A 20000-nucleotide genomic window follows, 5' to 3' on the forward strand; every position below is an offset into this window, starting at 1 on the left:
CAAAACAAACACCCCATTCTGCCTCCGAACCTCAAAACAAACACCCCATTCTGCCTCTGAACCTCAAAACAAACACCCCATTCCGCCTCCGAACCTCAAAACAAACACCCCATTCTGCCTCTGAACCTCAAAACAAACACCCCATTCTGGCTCCGCTTACATAAACAGCGCCGGCCAGTCAGCACATAGCCTATAATCACCCGCGCGATAACCAAACTATAACCCAACCCTGTTACACACTATAACCCAACCCTGCTCCAAACTATAACCCAACCCTGCTCCACACTATAACACAACCCTTCTACACACTATAACCCAACCATGTTACACACTATAACCCAACCCTGTTACACACTATAACCCAACCCTGTTACACACTATAACACAACCCTGCTCCACACTATAACACAACCCTGTTACACACTATAACACAACCCTGTTACACACTATAACCCAAACCTGTTACACACTATAACACAACCCTGCTACACACTATAACACAACCCTTCTACACACTATAACACAACCCTGCTACACACTATAACACAACCCTGCTACACACTATAACACAACCCTGTTACACACTATAACACAACCCTGTTACACAATATAACACAACCCTGTTGCACACTATAACCCAACCTTGTTACACACTATAACACAACCCTGTTACACACTATAACACAACCCTGTTACACACTATAACCCAACCCTGCTACACACTATAACACAACCCTGCTACACACTATAACACAACCCTGCTACACACTATAACCCAACCCTGCTACACACTATAACCCAACCCTGCTACACACCATAACCCAACCCTTTTACAGATTACAACTCAGCAATTACACACCATAATCCAAATGGTTACACACTTCCGCCAAACCCTGTTATACACTATAAGGCAACGCTGTAGCATGCCATTACCCTACCCTGTTACAGATTATAACACAGTCTGGTTTCACACTGGAACCCAACCAATAAAACAAAAGCAGGGCCTGTTTCTCACTAAACCCCTGTGTGTTTGTTGAGCTTGTTCTATCAGCATTGGATAGGAAAGCTTGATTAGCGTTAGCCCGCTGGGCCCTGCCAAGCTCTGAAATAATGCACAATGGGTGGACAGAAGTCACTGTGAATAAAATACATTAAATAAAACAAAGCAGCATTAATGACAAACGACCTCTCTCCCACACCCCCCCCCCACACCCCACACCCCACACCCATCCTGTTTTGCACACGCTGCTGGAGGGAGCCACAGGACGTACCCGCCGTTATCTCAACGTTAGCTTCACAACAAGGCCAGCGCTATCTCAACGTTAGCTTCACAACAAGGCCATCGCTATCTCAACGTTAGCTTCACAACAAGGCCAGCGCTATCTCAACGTTAGCTTCACAACAACGCCAGCGCTATCTCAACGTTGGCTTCACAACAAGGCCAGCGTTATCTCAACGTTAGCTTCACAACAAGGCCAGCGCTATCTCAACGTTGGCTTCACAACAAGGCCAGCGTTATCTCACCATTAGCTTCACAACAAGGCCAGCGCTATCTCAATGTTGGCTTCACAACAAGGCCAGCGTTATCTCAACGTTAGCTTCACAACAAGCCCAGCGCTATCTCAACGTTAGCTTCACAACAAGGCCAGCGTTATCTCAACGTTAGCTTCACAACAAGCCCAGCGTTATCTCAACGTTAGCTTCACAACAAGGCCAGCGTTATCTCAACGTTAGCTTCACAACAAGGCCAGCGTTATCTCAACGTTAGCTTCACAACAAGGCCAGCGTTATCTCAACGTTAGCTTCACAACAAGGCCAGCGCTATCTCAACGTTAGCTTCACAACAAGCACAGCGCTATCTCAGTGAAATTTAACGGCCTTTTCATGCCCTGGTACGCTGCTACAGACTCATAACTCTGTGTGATAGTGGAGACCCAGCTTATTTCAATGTGAAAATTAAACTCACTTTCACTCAGTTTTAATGTTGATGACAGAAATGCTTCCAATGTTGCTTCTGCAATCACTTACTGAATAACAAATAAATCAAATGTCCTGACAGTCTCCTTATGGTGGGCCTGAGTATATTAACTGTCTCTTTCCTCATAAAACATAGCCAAATCAAACCAGGACTCAGTCTTGTTGCCCTTCTCAGCACTTTTTCCCCACTTGATGAAGGAGTTACATAACATTAATATAGCCACATTTTTACTTCATATTCCGGCATCCTGTTGGGGTTTTTTCCCCCATTTTCAAGTTGGTAGCCAATTATACCCTATGGATTGCGTTGCTTTAGCTGTGCACCCCACGGCACTTCCTGTTGGGCTTGTGATGGCAGCGTCACACTCACCTGTTGAGGAAGGCGTTGCCGAAGGCGTTGAGTTTCCGGAAGGGTTTTCTGGGGTCGACGACCAGGGCATTCCCGGGGATGACGCCCTCGTTCTCTCCGTACATCACAGCGATGAAGCCATCGGTGGTGGGCTCCGGCCCAATCCGCATCCCGGGGAAGTCCTGCTCCAGCAGGTACCTGCAACACACACACACACAGGTAACACACCTGTAACAACAGGTAACATACCTGTAACACACACGCACACACAGGTAACATACCTGCAACAACAGGTAACATACCTGTAACACACACACACACACACACACACAGAGGTAACATACCTGCAACACACACACACACACACACACACAGGTAACACACACACACACACAGGTAACACACCTGTAACAACAGGTAACATACCTGTAACACACACACACAGGTAACATACCTGTAACAACAGGTAACATACCTGTAACACACACACACACACAGGTAACATACCTGTAACACACACACACACACACAGGTAACACACCTGTAACAACAGGTAACATACCTGTAACACACACACACACACACACAGGTAACATACCTGTAACACACACACACACAGGTAACATACCTACAACACACACACACACACAGGTAACACACCTGCAACACACACACACACACACAGGTAACACACCTACAACACACACACACACACAGGTAACACACCTGCAACACACACACACACAGGTAACACACCTGCAACACACACACACACACAGGTAACACACCTACAACACACACACACACAGGTAACATACCTGTAACACACACACACACACACACCACAGGTAATACATGACGCAGTACTATAAAACCAGCTTCCTGTAACACACAGAACAGGTAAACTCAAAAATTTGCAGAAAACCAGCTTATTAATTTGCTTACATGTCACCAGTCTTCTTGAAACATTTGTTTAACTTTTGTTTTAACAAATAACATGTCTGAACAGCAGTGTTCCCCAGTTCCTGAGCCAGTCCGTGGGGCAGCTGACTCCTATAACCCCTGGCCATACGGCGGTGGTGGTGTGGGGGGGTTAGACTTCCCACTGGGGGTGCTTTCTGTGCTGTGCTCCCAGCACTGTCTGCCTCTAAAGGCCCGGATGTAAACCTGCAGCCTCAGCAAATTCATCTGCCAAGCAGAAGTCCCTGAAAGTTGATCATGCGGCGGCAGTTATTTCTGGACTGGGCCGGCTAAACTCCGCTATCCCAGAGTGCCTCAGTCAGCCAGGGACAGCACTGGCCCCGGACAGGGATTAAATACAAAGGTGTAGAACAGGAGTCTAAAAGGTAACTTCAGTCTGGATCTGGGTCTTATGGTATTAAAGTAAGATAGGTGTTGTGGGATAGGGTCAGGGGAGCAGGGTGTTGTGGGATAGGGTCAGGGGAGCAGGGTGTTGTGGGATAGGGTCAGGGGAGCAGGGTGTTGTGGGATAGGGTCAGGGGAGCAGGGTGTTGTGGGATAGGGTCAGGGGAGCAGGGTGTTGTGGGATAGGGTCAGGGGAGCAGGGTGTTGTGGGATAGGGTCAGGGGAGCAGGGTGTTGTGGGATAGGGTCAGGGGAGCAGGGTGTTGTGGGATAGGGTCAGGGGAGCAGGGTGTTGTGGGATAGGGTCAGGGGAGCAGGGTGTTTTGGGATAGGGTCGGGGGAGCAGGGTGTTGTGGGATAGGGTCAGGGGAGCAGGGTGTTGAGGCTTGCAGGATGCGCAGTAGATTAGCCCAAACAGCCGTCACTGTTGTCTGTACACAGAGCCCTTATCAGGGGCATCATCAGCATAACCAAGCAGAGCTCCAGCCAGTCAGCCCCTCCCTCACAGTCTTTCAGCTCTCCACGCGGATTTTAAACATTAATGACGTCATAGTGCCCGTTTCCCCGACGATGAGCCCCGCCCTCAGGTGTGTGACAGCGGAGACGGGTGTGAGCTCCCCGGGAGGGGGGAGGAGGGCGTGGTTGTGAGCGGATGACGCTGCGCGTGGGCTGGGCCTCTGTTCTGGGTCGGAGCCCAGGCAGCAGCCAGGTGGGCCACGGGAGAACAGCGTTATAATCTCTGCATCTCTCTGGTGATTATGATCTTTAATGCACACAAACGCCTCTCAGATTGCATCTCTCTGGTAATTATAACCGTATAGATCTCAGCTCCAGGTGCCTGCAATTTACACTGAATTAGGGAAAACGCCCTTTAGATCCTGTGCCCCAGACACTAAACTACAACAGAGCCTCAAACCCAATGCTTTGTTATTGATCTATTGGTTCTTTTCAGGAATCTGATTACAAACGTTGCTATACTTAATTGTGAATGTAATTAACGTCTTATTTATTAGATAATAAGGTTTTAATTTTGTGTTTTGTAAATATTGGATGTGTGTGTGCCATTGTGTGTTATTGAGTTTTCTCTGCAAACTCGGCACTGACCCTGAGCGTGTCCCTGAGTGCTAAATAAAGATGAGGGCGAGGTTCTGATGTTTGAAACAGGCTGGCGGTTCCCCAGAAACGGGCCGTGTCAGGGAGAAGCCGGTGTGGGTTTCAGGATAAATAAATAATGAAGAGCTGCTGGCCTTTACTGCCAGGTGTGAGAACACACAGAGACAACACCTCCGGCTCTCATGCCACAGTGCATGCTGGGAAGGGCTGTCCTCTGCTGGCTGACTCCTGTGCTCACAGGAAGGGGCGGGGTCAGACAGGGGAAGAAGCGATAAGACTTCTGGAGACGAAGGCAGGATCCAGCAGGGTCTCTCAGGGTGGGGGTGGGGGGGGTTAGGAAGGGTCTCTCAGGGTGGGGGGGGGTTAGGGAGGGACACTCAGGGTGGGGGGTGGGAGGAGGGCTACAGAGGGGGGGCAGGAGGGACACTCAGGGTGGGGACCGGCGTCAGCACAGTCTCTGACATCATTTCTGCCGCACGAGCGACCCCAGGGGTCAGAGGTCAGGGAGCAGGGGAAGGACACGAGGCGTAGCGTAAACATGGCAGTATTTTTAGAGTGGGTGGGGGCCGTTTATCACAAGCAGCGAGGCACTCGGCCTGACATCGCGGCGGGATGGCGGTACCTCCTCATACACACCCCAGCTCAGCACCTCCTCATACACACCCCAGCTCAGCACCTCCTCATACACACCCCAGCTCAGCACCTCCCCATACACACCCCAGCTCAGCACCTCCTCATACACACCCCAGCTCAGCACCTCCTCATACACACCCCAGCTCAGCACCTCCTCATACACACCCCAGCTCAGCACCTCCTCATACACACCCCAGCTCAGCACCTCCTCATACACACCCCAGCTCAGCACCTCCTCATACACACCCCAGCTCAGCACCTCCTCATACACACCCCAGCTCAGCACCTCCTCATACACACCCCAGCTCAGCACCTCCTCATACACACCCCAGCTCAGCACCTCCTCATACACACCCCAGCTCAGCACCTCCCCATACACACCCAAGCTCAGCACCTCCTCATACACACCCCAGCTCAGCACCTCCTCATACACACCCCAGCTCAGCACCTCCTCATACACACCCCAGCTCAGCACCTCCTCATACACACCCCAGCTCAGCACCTCCCCATACACACCCCAGCTCAGCACCTCCCCATACACACCCCAGCTCAGCACCTCCATTCACACCCCAGCTCAGCACCTCCCCATACACACCCCAGATCAGCACCTCCTCATACACACCCCAGCTCAGCACCTCCCCATACACACCCCAGCTCAGCACCTCCTCATACACACCCCAGCTCAGCACCTCCCCATACACACCCCAGATCAGCACCTCCTCATACACACCCCAGCTCAGCACCTCCCCATACACACCCCAGCTCAACACCTCCTCATACACACCCCAGCTCAGCACCTCCCCATACACACCCCAGCTCAGCACCTCCTCATACACACCCCAGCTCAGCACCTCCCCATACACACCCCAGCTCAGCACCTCCATACACACCCAAGCTCAGCACCTCCTCATACACACCCCAGCTCAGCACCTCCCCATACACACCCCAGCTCAGCACCTCCTCATACACACCCCAGCTCAACACCTCCTCATACACACCCCAGCTCAGCACCTCCTCATACACACCCCAGCTCAGCACCTCCCCATACACACCCCAGCTCAGCACCTCCCCATACACACCCCAGCTCAGCACCTCCATACACACCCAAGCTCAGCACCTCCTCATACACACCCCAGCTCAGCACCTCCCCATACACACCCCAGCTCAGCACCTCCTCATACACACCCCAGCTCAACACCTCCTCATACACACCCCAGCTCAGCACCTCCTCATACACACCCCAGCTCAGCACCCCCCCATACACACCCCAGCTCAGCACCTCCTCATACACACCCCAGCTCAGCACCTCCTCATACACACCCCAGCTCAGCACCTCCCTACACACCACAGAATTAAACTGATGTTTCCATAGCACTAAAAACATTTTACAATAAAGCACCAAATGTATTAAAGACAGCAGGTCCAGGTCCAGATCCCGCTAGCAATCAAGGAGTTAGGAGAGCACATTCAGCAGGGAGAATAACACACAGTACAGACACGCACAGTACAGACATGCTTGCAGTACACACACAGCACATACACACACAGTACAGACATGCTTGCAGTACACACACAGCACATACACACACAGTACAGACATGCTTGTAGTACACACACACAGTACAGACACACACAGCACAGACAAAGACTACAGTCATTACAGACACAGACGCAACGCAGAGAGAGGCAGTACAGAGTCATATACACAAACACAGTAGACACACACATTACAGACAAATATGCATCACAGACACAGTAGACACGGAGAAACAGTACTGTACAAAGACACACACGGCTCCACGACCCTGCAAGCACACACACACGCACGCACGCAAACACACGCACGCACGCGCACACACAAGCTCACACAGTACAGACACAGACACATCACCGACCAATGCAATACAGCCAGATTTTTTTTTTTTTAACCATCTCATGAGTAGACACAGATATGGTGCGATGCCCCAGCATGCTTATGTAGAGAGTGCTGACCTTCAGACCAATAAAACAGCTCTGCTCTAGGGCAGAAATCCACATCCACACCAATCTGAGCTGTTAAGCCAAAACCCTGAACTTACGCTCCCTGCAAACGGCGCTCCACACACACACACACACACACACACACACACACACACAGTGTCCCTCATGTCAGCCGCCGTGACCGTGCGGATTGCACCCAGAACTGAGTCTCCAGCTGCACTGGGCCGCAGAACTGAATCTCCAGCGGGCCGCACAGAGCTGTGGCCCACCCCGCAGCCGGTTTCATTCAGCTGAAGCGATTCTGTCCAAAGTGTGCGGCGGCATTCTCTCTCTCTCTCTGTCTCTTTTCTTTCTCCTCTCTCTCTCTGTACATGCAGAGACTATTCACGCAAAAAAGAAGAAGCGAAAATGAAAAGAGGAAACGGTTAAAACAGCGGATTAAAAGACCGCCGAACACCCAGAAGGGAGGCCTATGAGAAAAACCTCCAAATCGCAACACATAAATTATATAGGCCTATCTGTAACTGACACGAGAAGTGTTGAAAGCAACACAAAAGCATAAACACCAAAACTGCGTTTCATATGAACACATCCTTCTGATGGTGTTTTTTTCTGCGGCGAAGAAACTCTCAATGACAACATGACGTAAATATGCCATCAAAGTTGGGAAGGGGACGATTTATCTGGATACTCTTCCTTCCCAGAAGTACATGGTAATAATTCTGTAGCCGACCTTCTGGCTGTCATTCCCTGCTGTGTCCTGTTTGTATCTGGGGCATATACGGATGTAATGTTTATATCTGCCGGTGAAAGAGCTTCCCTCTACGTTACCCAAACCGGTTGGCCAGGTTTTCCATTGAATTTGTATATAAACACTGTTGTTCTGCCCCGTTCGAGCTCCATCGTTTGGGGAATTCGGGTAACTATATACGTGCATGCACTTGTTTAAACGCATGGACGTTTTTACCCGAATTCCTCAAATGAGATCACTTCCGCGTTTTATCCCCGCTAACGACGCTAAAATACTTTAATCCGGACTCTGGTTTAGTCCCACCCAGTGGTAAACCAACCCCGCCGATCCGTAGCAGGATGAGTCGCCAGTGAGCCGTGGATAAGGGTCGAGCAGCGCCCTGTTCGCTGTGAACCTCCGACACACTTTGGAAATAACGGCATTGACAAGTTTTACATGTGGATAACGTTGCATACACGGTGTTTTATATCAGCTACACATAGGCTGAGCTGTGAGCTAATTATCGGCTACAATCTCCCACACCCAGAGCTGTCATTGTGCAACCTGCTTCTGTGGGTGGGAAACGATGAAGCAATCAGACGCTGCTAATAAATTATAATTAGGCTATCCAGTTAGGTCGTTTGCTATTCTGCCCAGCCCACAGGACATCAGGATGCTACTGTTAGTCCGTTATTTTATTTTTTTGTTGTTGTTTTTGCCCGATTACAATCAACATGCCGCTGAACTGGCTGGCTGTTCGATGACTAAAATAGCTAGCGTTAGTTTTGAAAACGTAGCCAGCCGACAGGTCGCTTATCGAAGCGCACGATATGCTACAGTACCTGATGAAAGTCGTTTTCCCCGTGGAGTACTGCCCCACGAGCAGCACCATCGGTTTGCTCTGGAAATCCGCCGCCTCCAACGCCGGAGAGTGGAAATCGTGGAAAAGATACGTCTCCTCCAGCGGAAACAGTTTCTTGGTGTAGAGACTCTGGAGTCCCTCAGTGACGGTCTGAAACATCTCGCTGTCTTTGTTTCTGCCTCCCTGTTCCTTGTTTGCCCAGCTGAACATGGTGGAAAATCCTCAGTTCTTCAAATAAACGCCAAAGTAGTGCTTTTTTCCTGCTGCCCGGACGCCGGAGGGGATCGGCGGCTTGTATTCGTTTGAAACGCTGTGAGGATGCGTGGCAGCTCCGCGCAGTGCAGTTCCTGGACTCACCTGAGCGGCTACACCCGTCGCCTGACGTCATACCTGAATATTCACGAGGCGTCCAATAGGACTGCAGTAAATTCCGCCATAACTTTTGGCGATGAGTTGGCTGCTGTCAGATTGGTAGAGATAACATTATAACGAATTAAAGGTTATTTGAATAATATAATGTAGTTTAAGTTTGGAAACATTGTCTAATTGTTAAATAAAAGTCGCTCTATCATTGTGTTCACAAAGTGAACATATTTTTTTCTGAGAAAAAAAAAGGAGGATCGTACCCAGTATCACTGTATGACATGATAAACCACCATCTAGTGGAGAAATGAAAAACATATATAAGCTAGCCAGTGTTGCTTTGGTGACTCGATCACAGAGCGTAGTTTTGGGCCGTAAACGTCACACAATATGGGTAACACGGCCACCTTGCGGTTCCGTTTGGTAAGACATTTTTCATGCAGGTCACAAATCAGGTTGTTCCTCTGGTGCCTAGCAACGGCGGTCCAGGCAAATAAACAAAGCGCCATCTGCGCTTACCATAGCCACTCCGGGATGCGTGTAACGTGACCACAGAATCCTCGCCATGGCAGAAGTGACAGACCTCTGTCGCGCTGGAGGGCCACCTGCCGGTCAGCGCTTTCTAACCTGTGGAAGCAGTATAGCCAGTAAGACTTGTGTCAACTCATGCCAATGTATAACTGTGATTTCCCTGATTTCAGCTCGACACGCAACAGTTGGAGTAAGACGCCTTAACTGGGTAGCTAATTAATAGTCAATGTGTTGCCTTATAAAGTGCAAACGTTTTCGAGTTCAAGTGTAGGTAAAATAACTACTCAAAAACTTCTGGGAAAAAACGAGGGAAATCAGTTTCGGGGTTGTACCCGTGTGGGGATGTAGCTCAGTGGTAGAGCGCGTGCTTTGCATGTATGATGTCCAGGGTTCGACCCCCTGCGTTTCCAGTTCTTTCCTGTTGCTCCTCCGTTGTCCGTGCAGTGCAGTTTCTCCGGAAAAATGTGGTGGGATGATAGAAACCACTAGTGTTGCAGGATGTGTTCTATTGAATAGCATAATGATATCTTCATAATAATTGCCCGTTTTGTTTGTGAAAAAAACTGCGCCCAAGTTGCTGTGGATATTTATTGGATTCAGATTCACAAAAAACAGCATAATCAGAAAAAATAACATGGCTGCAATTATCCAATCAAGTATATAATGGGTGAGACCTGCAACAGAGTAACTGCTCTGCTTTGGCCCACTGAAGTTGGTTTCGAAGGATGGGTGCCCAGTAAATAACTATAGATATATTCAAATCAGCCAGTAGGGGGCACTACAAACCCCCAGAAAAAAAAACCAAATGACGGATTGAAACTAAACCAAGCTTTCATTTATCATTTATTTTATGATCACCTTTAATAAATGGATGCTTTCACCCTGCCTTGAAATCTGTAAAAGTATCTTGTGCAAAGCCCTGAATCTGGCGCCTTGCTGTCTGCAGGTCTAGCTGTACATTCATTCATAGCCTGCAAAGGGGATGTTTGCAGCCTCCTCCTGGCTCAGTGTGTGGGGATGTGGGGATGTGCTCAGTGTGTGGGGATGTAGCTCAGTGGTAGAGCGCATGCTTTGCATGTATGAGGTCCTGGGTTCAATCCCCTGCATCTCCAGCTCTTTAATTTGGGCAAACACATTTTCTGCAGCTCTTCAAACACCATGTTTGTTTGACTATTGTGCCAGAGCTGAGGTTCAGTGTTGGTTCTTGTAGACGATGTGTCTTGTGTTGTATAATCAGCACCCTTTGAGAATCAGGTGAGGTGAGTTAACTGTGTAATCAACTTCTCCAATTGATTAAGTGCTCAACAAAGAAAACCTGAAACACCAAGTTTGTTTGTCCATTGAGCTGTTGGTTCATGTCGTGTGTGTGGGGTCATGTATGTAGTGTGACTTGTGTTGTAGGGGATGTGGGGTCATGTGTGGGGGTGTGGGGGATGTGTTGGATGTGTTGGATGTGTGGTTGTGTGGGGGATGTGTGTGGGGTCGTGTTGGGATCATGCAGTCAGGGGATGTAGCTCAGTGGTAGAGCGCATGCTTAGCATGTATGAGGTCCTGGGTTCAATCCCCGGCATCTCCAGCTCTTTAACTTGGGCAAACCATGTGATAAACCAGTGTTAGAACCAGTTTTAAAATGACCAACACTGAACCTTGGATCTGCCACCATTACCACCATTAAAAGCTGCAGAAAATTGATTTTTGAATTGGTCCAATTGAGTCTTGGTCGTAGGTAGATTATCCAGCAAGACAATAACTCCAAGGATACCAAAAGATCAAAATCCACACATAAACGGTTAAGTAAGAACAACAACCATGTTCTGCAATGGCTTTCTCAGTCTCCAGAATCCCATTAAAACCCTGTGGTCTGAACTGAAGAAGGGGGTGTCCCAAGGATATCAATGATTCTGGAAAGTTCTACATGGAGGAATGGTCAAAAATCCATCCAAATGTGTTCTCTAACATGATCAGAAATTATGGAAAAAGACTCATGGCTGTCATCTTTGCCAGGGGTGTTTGCACAAAGTATTACCTCCACCTCACGCTCACGACTACTGTCTGTTCTGGCTCCACGGTGGTGGAACGAACTCCCCGTTGAGGTCAGAACTATAGAATCTCTCCCCACCTTCAAGCGCAAGCTGAAGACACACCTCTTCAAGCAGCACCTCTCCCCATCCCTCCCTACCTCCCTGTGAACCTTAATTGTTGTCTCTGTGACTTGCTTTGTGTATCGGTATTTTTAGTTGGCTAGGTAAGCAGTGTTTGGATAATTAACTTTGGTCACTTTTGCTCTGTTTGTTTGTTTCTTTGTTCCAAAAAAAAATAAAAAATAAAATATTGGCCCTCGTCCTTATCTTTGTTGTACAGGTAGCAGTTGAAATTGTACTTCCCTCTCGGGTCTTTCAGCGCACTTATGCCTGGTTATGGGTATGCACTTTGTTGTACGTCGCTCTGGATAAGAGCGTCTGCCAAATGCCAATAATGTAATGTAATGTATTAAACCAAGATGTAGTGGAACCAGTTTTTTTTGTTTGCAAGTGGGTCGCCCAAATTAAACATCTGAGGGTTGAACCCAAGACCAAACATCCCCTTCAGGGAACGCCAGGGAGGCCTGCTCTCAGAGCTTCAGAAAGGGGCCGTGAGGTAGATCTCAACTCACAAAACGGCTATCCTTCAGGCTCTGTGAGTTCCCTGCTAGAGTATGTGGCATCTTCACAGGGGATGTAGCTCAGTGGTAGAGCGCATGCTTTGCATGTATGAGGTCCTGGGTTCGATCCCCAGCATCTCCAGCTCTTTAATTTGGGCAAACCCATTTTCTGCAGCTCTTCAAACACCATGTTTGTTCTGTTTAGGGTTTTTTTAGGAGTCAATTTACAAAAATTAGGGAACAGTTTCATCACAAACTGTGATGACAAAATACAAAACTAATTCCAAAATACTGATAAAAAAGAAGATTGATATTGGGACAGTCATAGACAGACATAGACAATAAATAAATAAATACATTACAAACTACAACTTTCAAATGAATGGATCTACGGTACAAACAGGGACTACAGTAGCACACAGGGGGGATCTATTCAGACACAGACATGGAACACAGATTTTATTAATGTTATTGGGCAATTAGATGTGGTACGGATTGTTTTTGTATTATTGTTGTGGTCATTCATGTGAAGTGTGACATTGTGGCGGGGGGGAAGCGGGGCTGCAGTAGTCCATGACCGCAGGGCGGGGGGCTGGGTGGAGTGTTTGAAGAGCCCGCGGAGGGGACCCTGGAAAGAGGAACAAAGAAGGATAAAAGATTTACCAGGACAGAGTAAAATGTCCTCATGCACAGGGCCTGGGGGTCTCAGTGCAGACGGCTTCTTCCTGTGATGCTGAACTCTTCATCTGCTCACAGAAGAGGCGTTCCTGGGCTCTTTATCTAAACCCAACTGAATCCCAGCTGCAGGCTCACAGCACTGATCTTTAGAATTTGAGGGAGAGAAAGCAGTTTCTCCGAGTGAAAGGGTCAGACGCGCGTTTGTAACGTTAAGCCAGATGACAGAAACGGTGTGATTAATAGCGCAGCATGTTTGTTCTTGCGCGCGACTTTGTGACTTTGGAGAAGTCTCACGCTCGTCAAACCGGAAATGTGAGTGCTGCATTTTTTCGTTGCTCATTTAAAGCCCCGCATCGCTGCCTGTAAGGAGAGAACGGAGGAAGATTCCGGAGGGATCGCGACCGGTGTGTGGAGTGAGCGGGGAATAAACGAGAGGGACAGCTGGACCGGCGATGCGCGCCAGGGCGCTCGGTGTCGGAGAGCGGCTGCTGCCGTTGATCTCCGCGGCGCTGCTCAGGCACCAAAATGCGACACCGGAGGATCCCAGACTCAGGGAAACGTGGGTAAGCCAATGTACACATCCCGACTGCCCCGCGTACAGTATGCGTCCGTGAGAGGTTACACACAAATCAATGAGCACATAGCAACGGAGCAATGCATATGCGTAGCATATTGTAGTTCTTTCAGAAATAAACCACTGCTAAGTAAAGAGTATATATACATAAAAAAGGTTCTGTTGATATGATTACCAATAGTGTATGGGAGGACACAGTTTGAAAATGCTGTACTTTCATTTCAACATGCAAAAGAAATGCAGTCGGTTTAGAGGCATGTATGAAAATAAGGACCAGCGGATGTCATGTTCTGCAGGTGTCTGGAGTTCTGGCACCGGCTTTACTCTGCAAACCGGCTCCTGAGCTCCCTGTCCACACCCAGAACAGAGCGCTGCTTTCGTTTGTTGTGAAATGTCATTGCAACAGTTGTATTTGGCAATTAGATGGGAATTAGATTAGATTAAATAAAAATAGATGATATTATTTCTACTTCTGTTTAAATGTCTTTGGCCCCAACAAGAGGACATACTTAAATTACATTACATTACAGGCATTTGGCAGACGCTCTCATCAAACTCTACCTTAGTCCTCCCTCCTGATTTCCCCTGCCGTTCCTTTCTGATGTCCCTATCCTTGTCTAACCCCCCCAAAAAAAAAAAAAAAAAAAAAAAATATTTGGCACTTATGATGACGACTATGTTTAGAACAGCACTTCATGTGTATTTTCCTAGTTCTGGATGTGATGCTTTGACTTGTGGTAGAACCTATGCACTTGTAAGTCACTTTGGATTAAAAGCGTGACAAAATGACAAAAATGTAAATGTAAATGTGAAGAGCGATGTACAATAAAGTGCATATCTTGGCAATGTATACAGCTGATTTTTCAGACTAATGTTTCTGCTTGAGCATTAGGGTTCACACTGATTTGCCATTGGTTACTGGGCTCAGTCACTGCAGTCAGACCAATGGCAGCCTTTGGAAAGCTGTAGTAGGTGTGGCTGCCGGTTGATGGGCAGGTGGAGTGTGCGGCAGATCACAGCCCCCCCAGGTCACAACACACACACACACACACACTCACACACTCACACTCACACACACACACTCACACTCACACTCACACACACACACTCACACTCACACACTCATACACACACACACACACACTCACACACACACACACACACACACACACACTCACACACTCACACTCACACACACACACTCACACTCACACTCACACACACACACTCACACTCACACACTCATACACACACACACACACACTCACACACACACACTCACACACTCACACTCACACACACACACTCACACTCACACACTCATACACACACACACACACACTCACACACACACACTCACACTCACACACACACACCCACACACACACACACTCACACACCCACACTCACACACACACACACACACACACACACACACTCACACACACACTCTCACACACACACACACACACACACACTCACACACACTCACACACACACACACACACACACACTCACACACTCACACACAGCTCACTGAGCGGCTTTGGCATTGCGATGTGACCGTTTCTAGGTGTGGCTCAGGCGTGTGTGTTTTTCAGAGGGAAACGGACCCGTACTGGAATGTGACTGTGAGGGTTCTGCGAGCGTCCCACATCCCCAAACTCGACTTCTGTGAGTGCTGCCCAAGCCTGGGCCCCCTGCCCCGATACACCTCCTCCGATACCTGTTCCTGGAGATCTACCCGTCTGTAGCTTTTCACTCCAATCATAACACACACATAGCACACCTCATTCAACAGCTACAGATCCTGTTGAGCTGCTACTAAGCAAATTCAGGTGTGCCAAATTAGCATTCACATGAAAACCTACAGGATGGTAGATCCAGGAATAGGGTTACAGCCCTGCTCTATAGAGACTACATAGCTAAGTCTATGAGCTATGCTAAAGCTATGCTTTGGTGGGCATTTGTTGTTTTTCTCTGTTATCTGTGCATTAGTCTTGTGTTATCTGTGGATTAGCCTTGTGTTAGCTGTGCATAACCTTGTGTTAGCTGTGCATTCGTTTTGTATTAGCTGTGCATTAGCCATGTTAGCAGTGCATTAGCCTTGTGTTAGCTGTGCATTAGCCATGTTAGCAGTGCATTAGCCTTGTGTTAGCTGTGCATTAGCCATGTTAGCAGTGCATTAGCCTTGTGTTAGCTGTGCATTAGCCATGTTAGCAGTGCATTAGCCTTGTGTTAGCTGTGCATTAGCCATGTTAGCAGTGCATTAGCCTTGTGTTAGCTGTGCATTAGCCATGTTAGCATTGCATTAGCCTTGTGTTAGCTGTGCATTAGCCATGTTAGCAGTGCATTAGCCTTGTGTTAGCTGTGCATTAGCCATGTTAGCAGTGCATTAGCCTTGTGTTAGCTGTGCATTAGCCATGTTAGCAGTGCATTAGCCTTGTGTTAGCTGTGCATTAGCCATGTTAGCATTGCATTAGCCTTGTGTTAGCTGTGCATTAGCCATGTTAGCAGTGCATTTGCCTTGTGTTAGCTGTGCATTAGCCATGTTAGCAGTGCATTAGCCTTGTGTTAGCTGTGCATTAGCCATGTTAGCAGTGCAGATGTTTTGCTGCCATAGTCACTCAGCTCTCTGCTCTGTCGTCAGTGTCAGAGTCAGAATGCTACATTAGCCTGCGGCTCCCGACAGCCACCTCCCAGACGTACCGCACCCGCACCATCCATAAGACCCGCTTCCCCGAGTGGAACGAGACCTTCCACTTCCGTGTGCACGGCCACGTGAAGGTGGGTCCAGCCACCGTACACCGAAAACACGCTGACACACGGAAAACACGCTGACACAGAAAACACGCTGACACACACAACAAACACGCTGACACACACAGAAAACATGCTGACACACACAACAAACAAGCTGACACACACAGAAAACATGCTGACACACACAACAAACAAGCTGACACACACAGAAAACACGCTGACACATGGAAAACACGCTAACACACACAACAAACAAGCTGACACACACAGAAAACATGTTAATACGCACAACAGGGGTGGCCTGTCGCATAGTGGTTAAGGTACATGACTGGGACACGCAAGGTCGGTGGTTCTAATCCCGGTGTAGCCACAATAAGATCCACAGAGCCTTTGGGCCCTGAGCAAGGTCCTTAACCCTGCATTGCTCCAGGGGAGGATTGTCTCCTGCTTAGTCTAATCAACTGTATGTTGCTCTGGATAAGAGCGTCTGCCAAATGCCAATAATGTAATGTAATGTAACAACACACACAGAAAACGCACTAACAGAAACAGAAAACACATTATCACACAAAAACGCACTAAAAGAAACAAAAAACATTGTAACACACAGAGAACACGCTAACACACACAGAAAACACACTAACACAAATGAAAAACATGTTAACACAGCGAAACAGGTGCAGAGCACATTAAAATGACTGAGCGTGCTCTACGACTGCACTGCATGAAGGCCACAGGCCAGCAGACACACCCACTGAGTCACCTGCCTGATTACTGGGTACACACCTTTCACCTGGGCAATACACCTGCATTACGGCTGTGAAAGGCAGCTCACAGTCCGTCTGGTGTCTGCTATATTGTAAGATAAGCATAAAATATAGCAAAGTTTGGAGTTTAACTTCAGACTAATTATTCAGACTCTGTGATGCTCGGTCGTTCTGAGGAAATGAATGTTTATTTACTTCACCCCCCCCAGAACGTTTTGGAGCTCAGCATCTGTGATGAAGACTGGGTGAAGGTGGACTGCTCCACCGTCCTGTTCGACCTCAGCAACCTCTATCCAGGGAAGAGAGAGAGGAAGGTCTTCCCTCTGGACCCTGAGGTGACCACGTTCATATCTACTTGGTGGGGATTCAGGATTAAATACATGACATTGCTGTATGCTCTACTGTATAGGTAGTGTGTTGTACAGATCAGATCAATATTTGTATTCAATGAAAGATTTTGTAGGTGGGTGTCTAACAGTGCTTTCCTGGGTTTCAGGAAAAAGATGAACTTTGGGTGGAGTTTGAGATAGAGGAGAGGTGAGTGTGAGATGGAGTGTGTTGGACAGGTGGAGGTGTGTGTTCCACTTGCATCTGAAGATGGAGGAAAGTTTTCCTTCATTGTTCATTGGAGTGAATTGAGAGGTGATAATGCTGTGTTTGTGCTTCTCCTGTGACTGTTTGGCTGGAAACCGTTATTTGGGTTGGGAAACAATCTGCAGATGTGAAAAGTGGTTTTTAAACTGTGTGCCTCTATTGCAGCAAACAACCGCCAGGAACCTGCCTCACTAATGGAGTCCTAGTGGTGAGAATCCTACCACATAAACCCACCAGAACCTCGTAAATTTACACACACACACACACACACACACCAGAACCTCATTGCTTTACGCTCAAACACTACAGAACCTTGTCACTCACAGCGCTGAAATACACACTCACTGAGCACTGTATTAGGAACATTTTTTACTTTATCACACCTACTTATTCATGCGCTTATCTAATCAGCCAATTGTGTGGCAGCAGTGCAATGCATACAATCATGTAGATACGGGTCAGGAGCTTCAGTTAATGTTCACATCAACCATCAGACTGGGGGAAAAAATGATTGTGGAATGATTGTTGGTGGCAGACAGGGTGGTTTGAGTATCTCAAAGACTGCTGATCACATGGGATTTTCACACAAACTAATCCAGTGAGCACCAGTTCTGCAGACAGAAATGTCTTGTTAATGAGAGACGTCAGAGGAGAAGGGCCAGACCGGTCAAAGCTGATAGGAAGGTGACAGTAACTCAAATAACCACACATTACAACAGTGGTATGCAGAAGAGCATCTCTGAACACACAACACATTATAACGCAAAGTGGACAGGCTACAGCAGTAGAATTCTAAGAAATAAGTTAAATAAATACCTAATAAAGTGCTCAAGTGTATGTTTTGTGTTTTTCCTTAGTTACTCAACATGTATATTTATTAAGAGTTTGCTTTCACCCAGGCTGAGCCGTTCTCTCTCCTGGAGGTCAAAGTTGAAGGAGTGGAAAAGGAAAAGGGTAGGTTGAGAAATAACTTGTTACCCCATTGGAGGACAGTAATCACTGCCCACTCATAATATAAGAGGTTATGTTGTATTGTAAATGCAGAAATAAAAGCGTGTATAATGAAGTGTTCAGTGAAATGATGTGAATGAATGACATGGTCTGCTGTATCCTTTCACTGAGTTACAGTTTAGGGTTGACCCAAATGAGCAGCTCTGGTTCTGACCCAAACTGTGGGCTGTTCAGAGGGGCAGGACCTGGTTCTGAAGCTGACCGGACCGTATGATCAGGAGCAGGTGGTTCTGAGGGCGGACCCAGGCAGTGAGCCAGCCAGGCCGGTTCTGTTCCACTTCACCAGGGACCAGGACACGCATCTGGAGATCCACAGCCTGCAGGAGGAGGTGCAGCCACGCCCAGCTCACCTGTGTCTACAGCTCACCTGTGTCTACAGCTCACCTGTGTCTACAGCTCACCTGTGCAGGTGTCTCAGGGTGTGTGTAAAAGGTGGTTGTGTTTGTTGTGTTTGTAAAGGATGAAGAGCAGAAGCAGGATGGAGAGGGGGATTCTGGGAAAGAGACGCGGGGTGGAGTGGGTTCCTGTGCGGTCGCTCTGCGGCCGCTCCCCGTCGACCAGCTGGTGACCCTGTCTGTACCTGTGGGACAGGTGAGCGTTGCCAAGCGCAGCTGCGTCTGTCTCACCTGTGTCTCTAAGGCAACAGACAGCAGTGAAATATGAAAATGTGCGGGGGTTGGTGAGATTGGTGAGTGCGGGAAACAGCAGGGTGGGTGTGTCTTGATATGGTCAGTTTATGTCTTGCTCTATTGCTGCTCTATGCACTTTGTAAAGATTAAAACAATAAAAATAAATAAAAAAAGAAAGCTGTGTAGCACAGGTACTGAGAACCAAGAAGTCACAACACAACAGTCTCTAGAGTTTGCAGAGAATGGTGTGAAAAACATCCAGTGAGCAGCAGTTCTGTGGGCAAAACGCGTTAATGAGAGAGGTCAGAGGTCAGAGGAGAAGGAGCAGACTGTTTGAAGGTGAAATAACCATTCATTACAACAGTGGTATGCAGAAGAGCATGAACACAACACGTCAAACCTCTAAGTGGATAGGCCACAGCAGCAGAGGACTAAAAAATA

At 48.0% G+C, this 20000-nt stretch overlaps 2 protein-coding genes and 4 non-coding genes across 7 annotated transcripts in view; 5 read left to right on the plus strand and 1 right to left on the minus strand.

The window, feature by feature from the left end:
• Positions 1-9392, minus strand: part of ehd4 (EH-domain containing 4) — a 32639-nt gene extending 23247 nt beyond the window's left edge. Inside the window, exons 1-2 of the mRNA XM_061250601.1 lie at positions 8989-9392; positions 2348-2524 (exon numbers count right to left, since the gene is read on the minus strand). Coding sequence (XP_061106585.1) covers positions 2348-2524; positions 8989-9218 — 407 coding nt within the window. The 5' untranslated portion in view covers positions 9219-9392. The remainder of the gene's footprint in view (positions 1-2347; positions 2525-8988) is intronic.
• Positions 9393-9483: 91 nt separating this feature from the next.
• The window catches only part of LOC133134380 (cytosolic phospholipase A2 zeta-like), an 18810-nt gene continuing 8293 nt past the window's right edge, over positions 9484-20000 (plus strand). The window contains exons 1-10 of one of the 2 annotated variants that reach the window (XM_061250599.1): positions 9484-10018; positions 13568-13784; positions 15397-15469; positions 16446-16582; positions 17535-17660; positions 17822-17862; positions 18085-18127; positions 18819-18873; positions 19105-19259; positions 19390-19521. In XM_061250599.1, the coding sequence (XP_061106583.1) occupies positions 13674-13784; positions 15397-15469; positions 16446-16582; positions 17535-17660; positions 17822-17862; positions 18085-18127; positions 18819-18873; positions 19105-19259; positions 19390-19521 (873 nt within the window). In that variant the 5' untranslated portion in view covers positions 9484-10018; positions 13568-13673. Of the gene's footprint in view, positions 10019-13560; positions 13785-15396; positions 15470-16445; positions 16583-17534; positions 17661-17821; positions 17863-18084; positions 18128-18818; positions 18874-19104; positions 19260-19389; positions 19522-20000 lie in introns of those variants that run through there. The other variant, XM_061250600.1, reaches the window with a different exon arrangement.
• trnaa-ugc (transfer RNA alanine (anticodon UGC)) lies at positions 10241-10312 on the plus strand. The gene has a single exon. It is a non-coding gene; the product is annotated as a tRNA-Ala (tRNA).
• Positions 10943-11014, plus strand: trnaa-ugc (transfer RNA alanine (anticodon UGC)). The gene has a single exon. It is a non-coding gene; the product is annotated as a tRNA-Ala (tRNA).
• Positions 11407-11478, plus strand: trnaa-agc (transfer RNA alanine (anticodon AGC)). The gene has a single exon. It is a non-coding gene; the product is annotated as a tRNA-Ala (tRNA).
• Positions 12614-12685, plus strand: trnaa-ugc (transfer RNA alanine (anticodon UGC)). The gene has a single exon. It is a non-coding gene; the product is annotated as a tRNA-Ala (tRNA).

This window comes from Conger conger, chromosome 1 (assembly GCF_963514075.1).
Source record: "Conger conger chromosome 1, fConCon1.1, whole genome shotgun sequence".
Classification (NCBI taxonomy): Eukaryota; Metazoa; Chordata; class Actinopteri; order Anguilliformes; family Congridae; genus Conger; species Conger conger.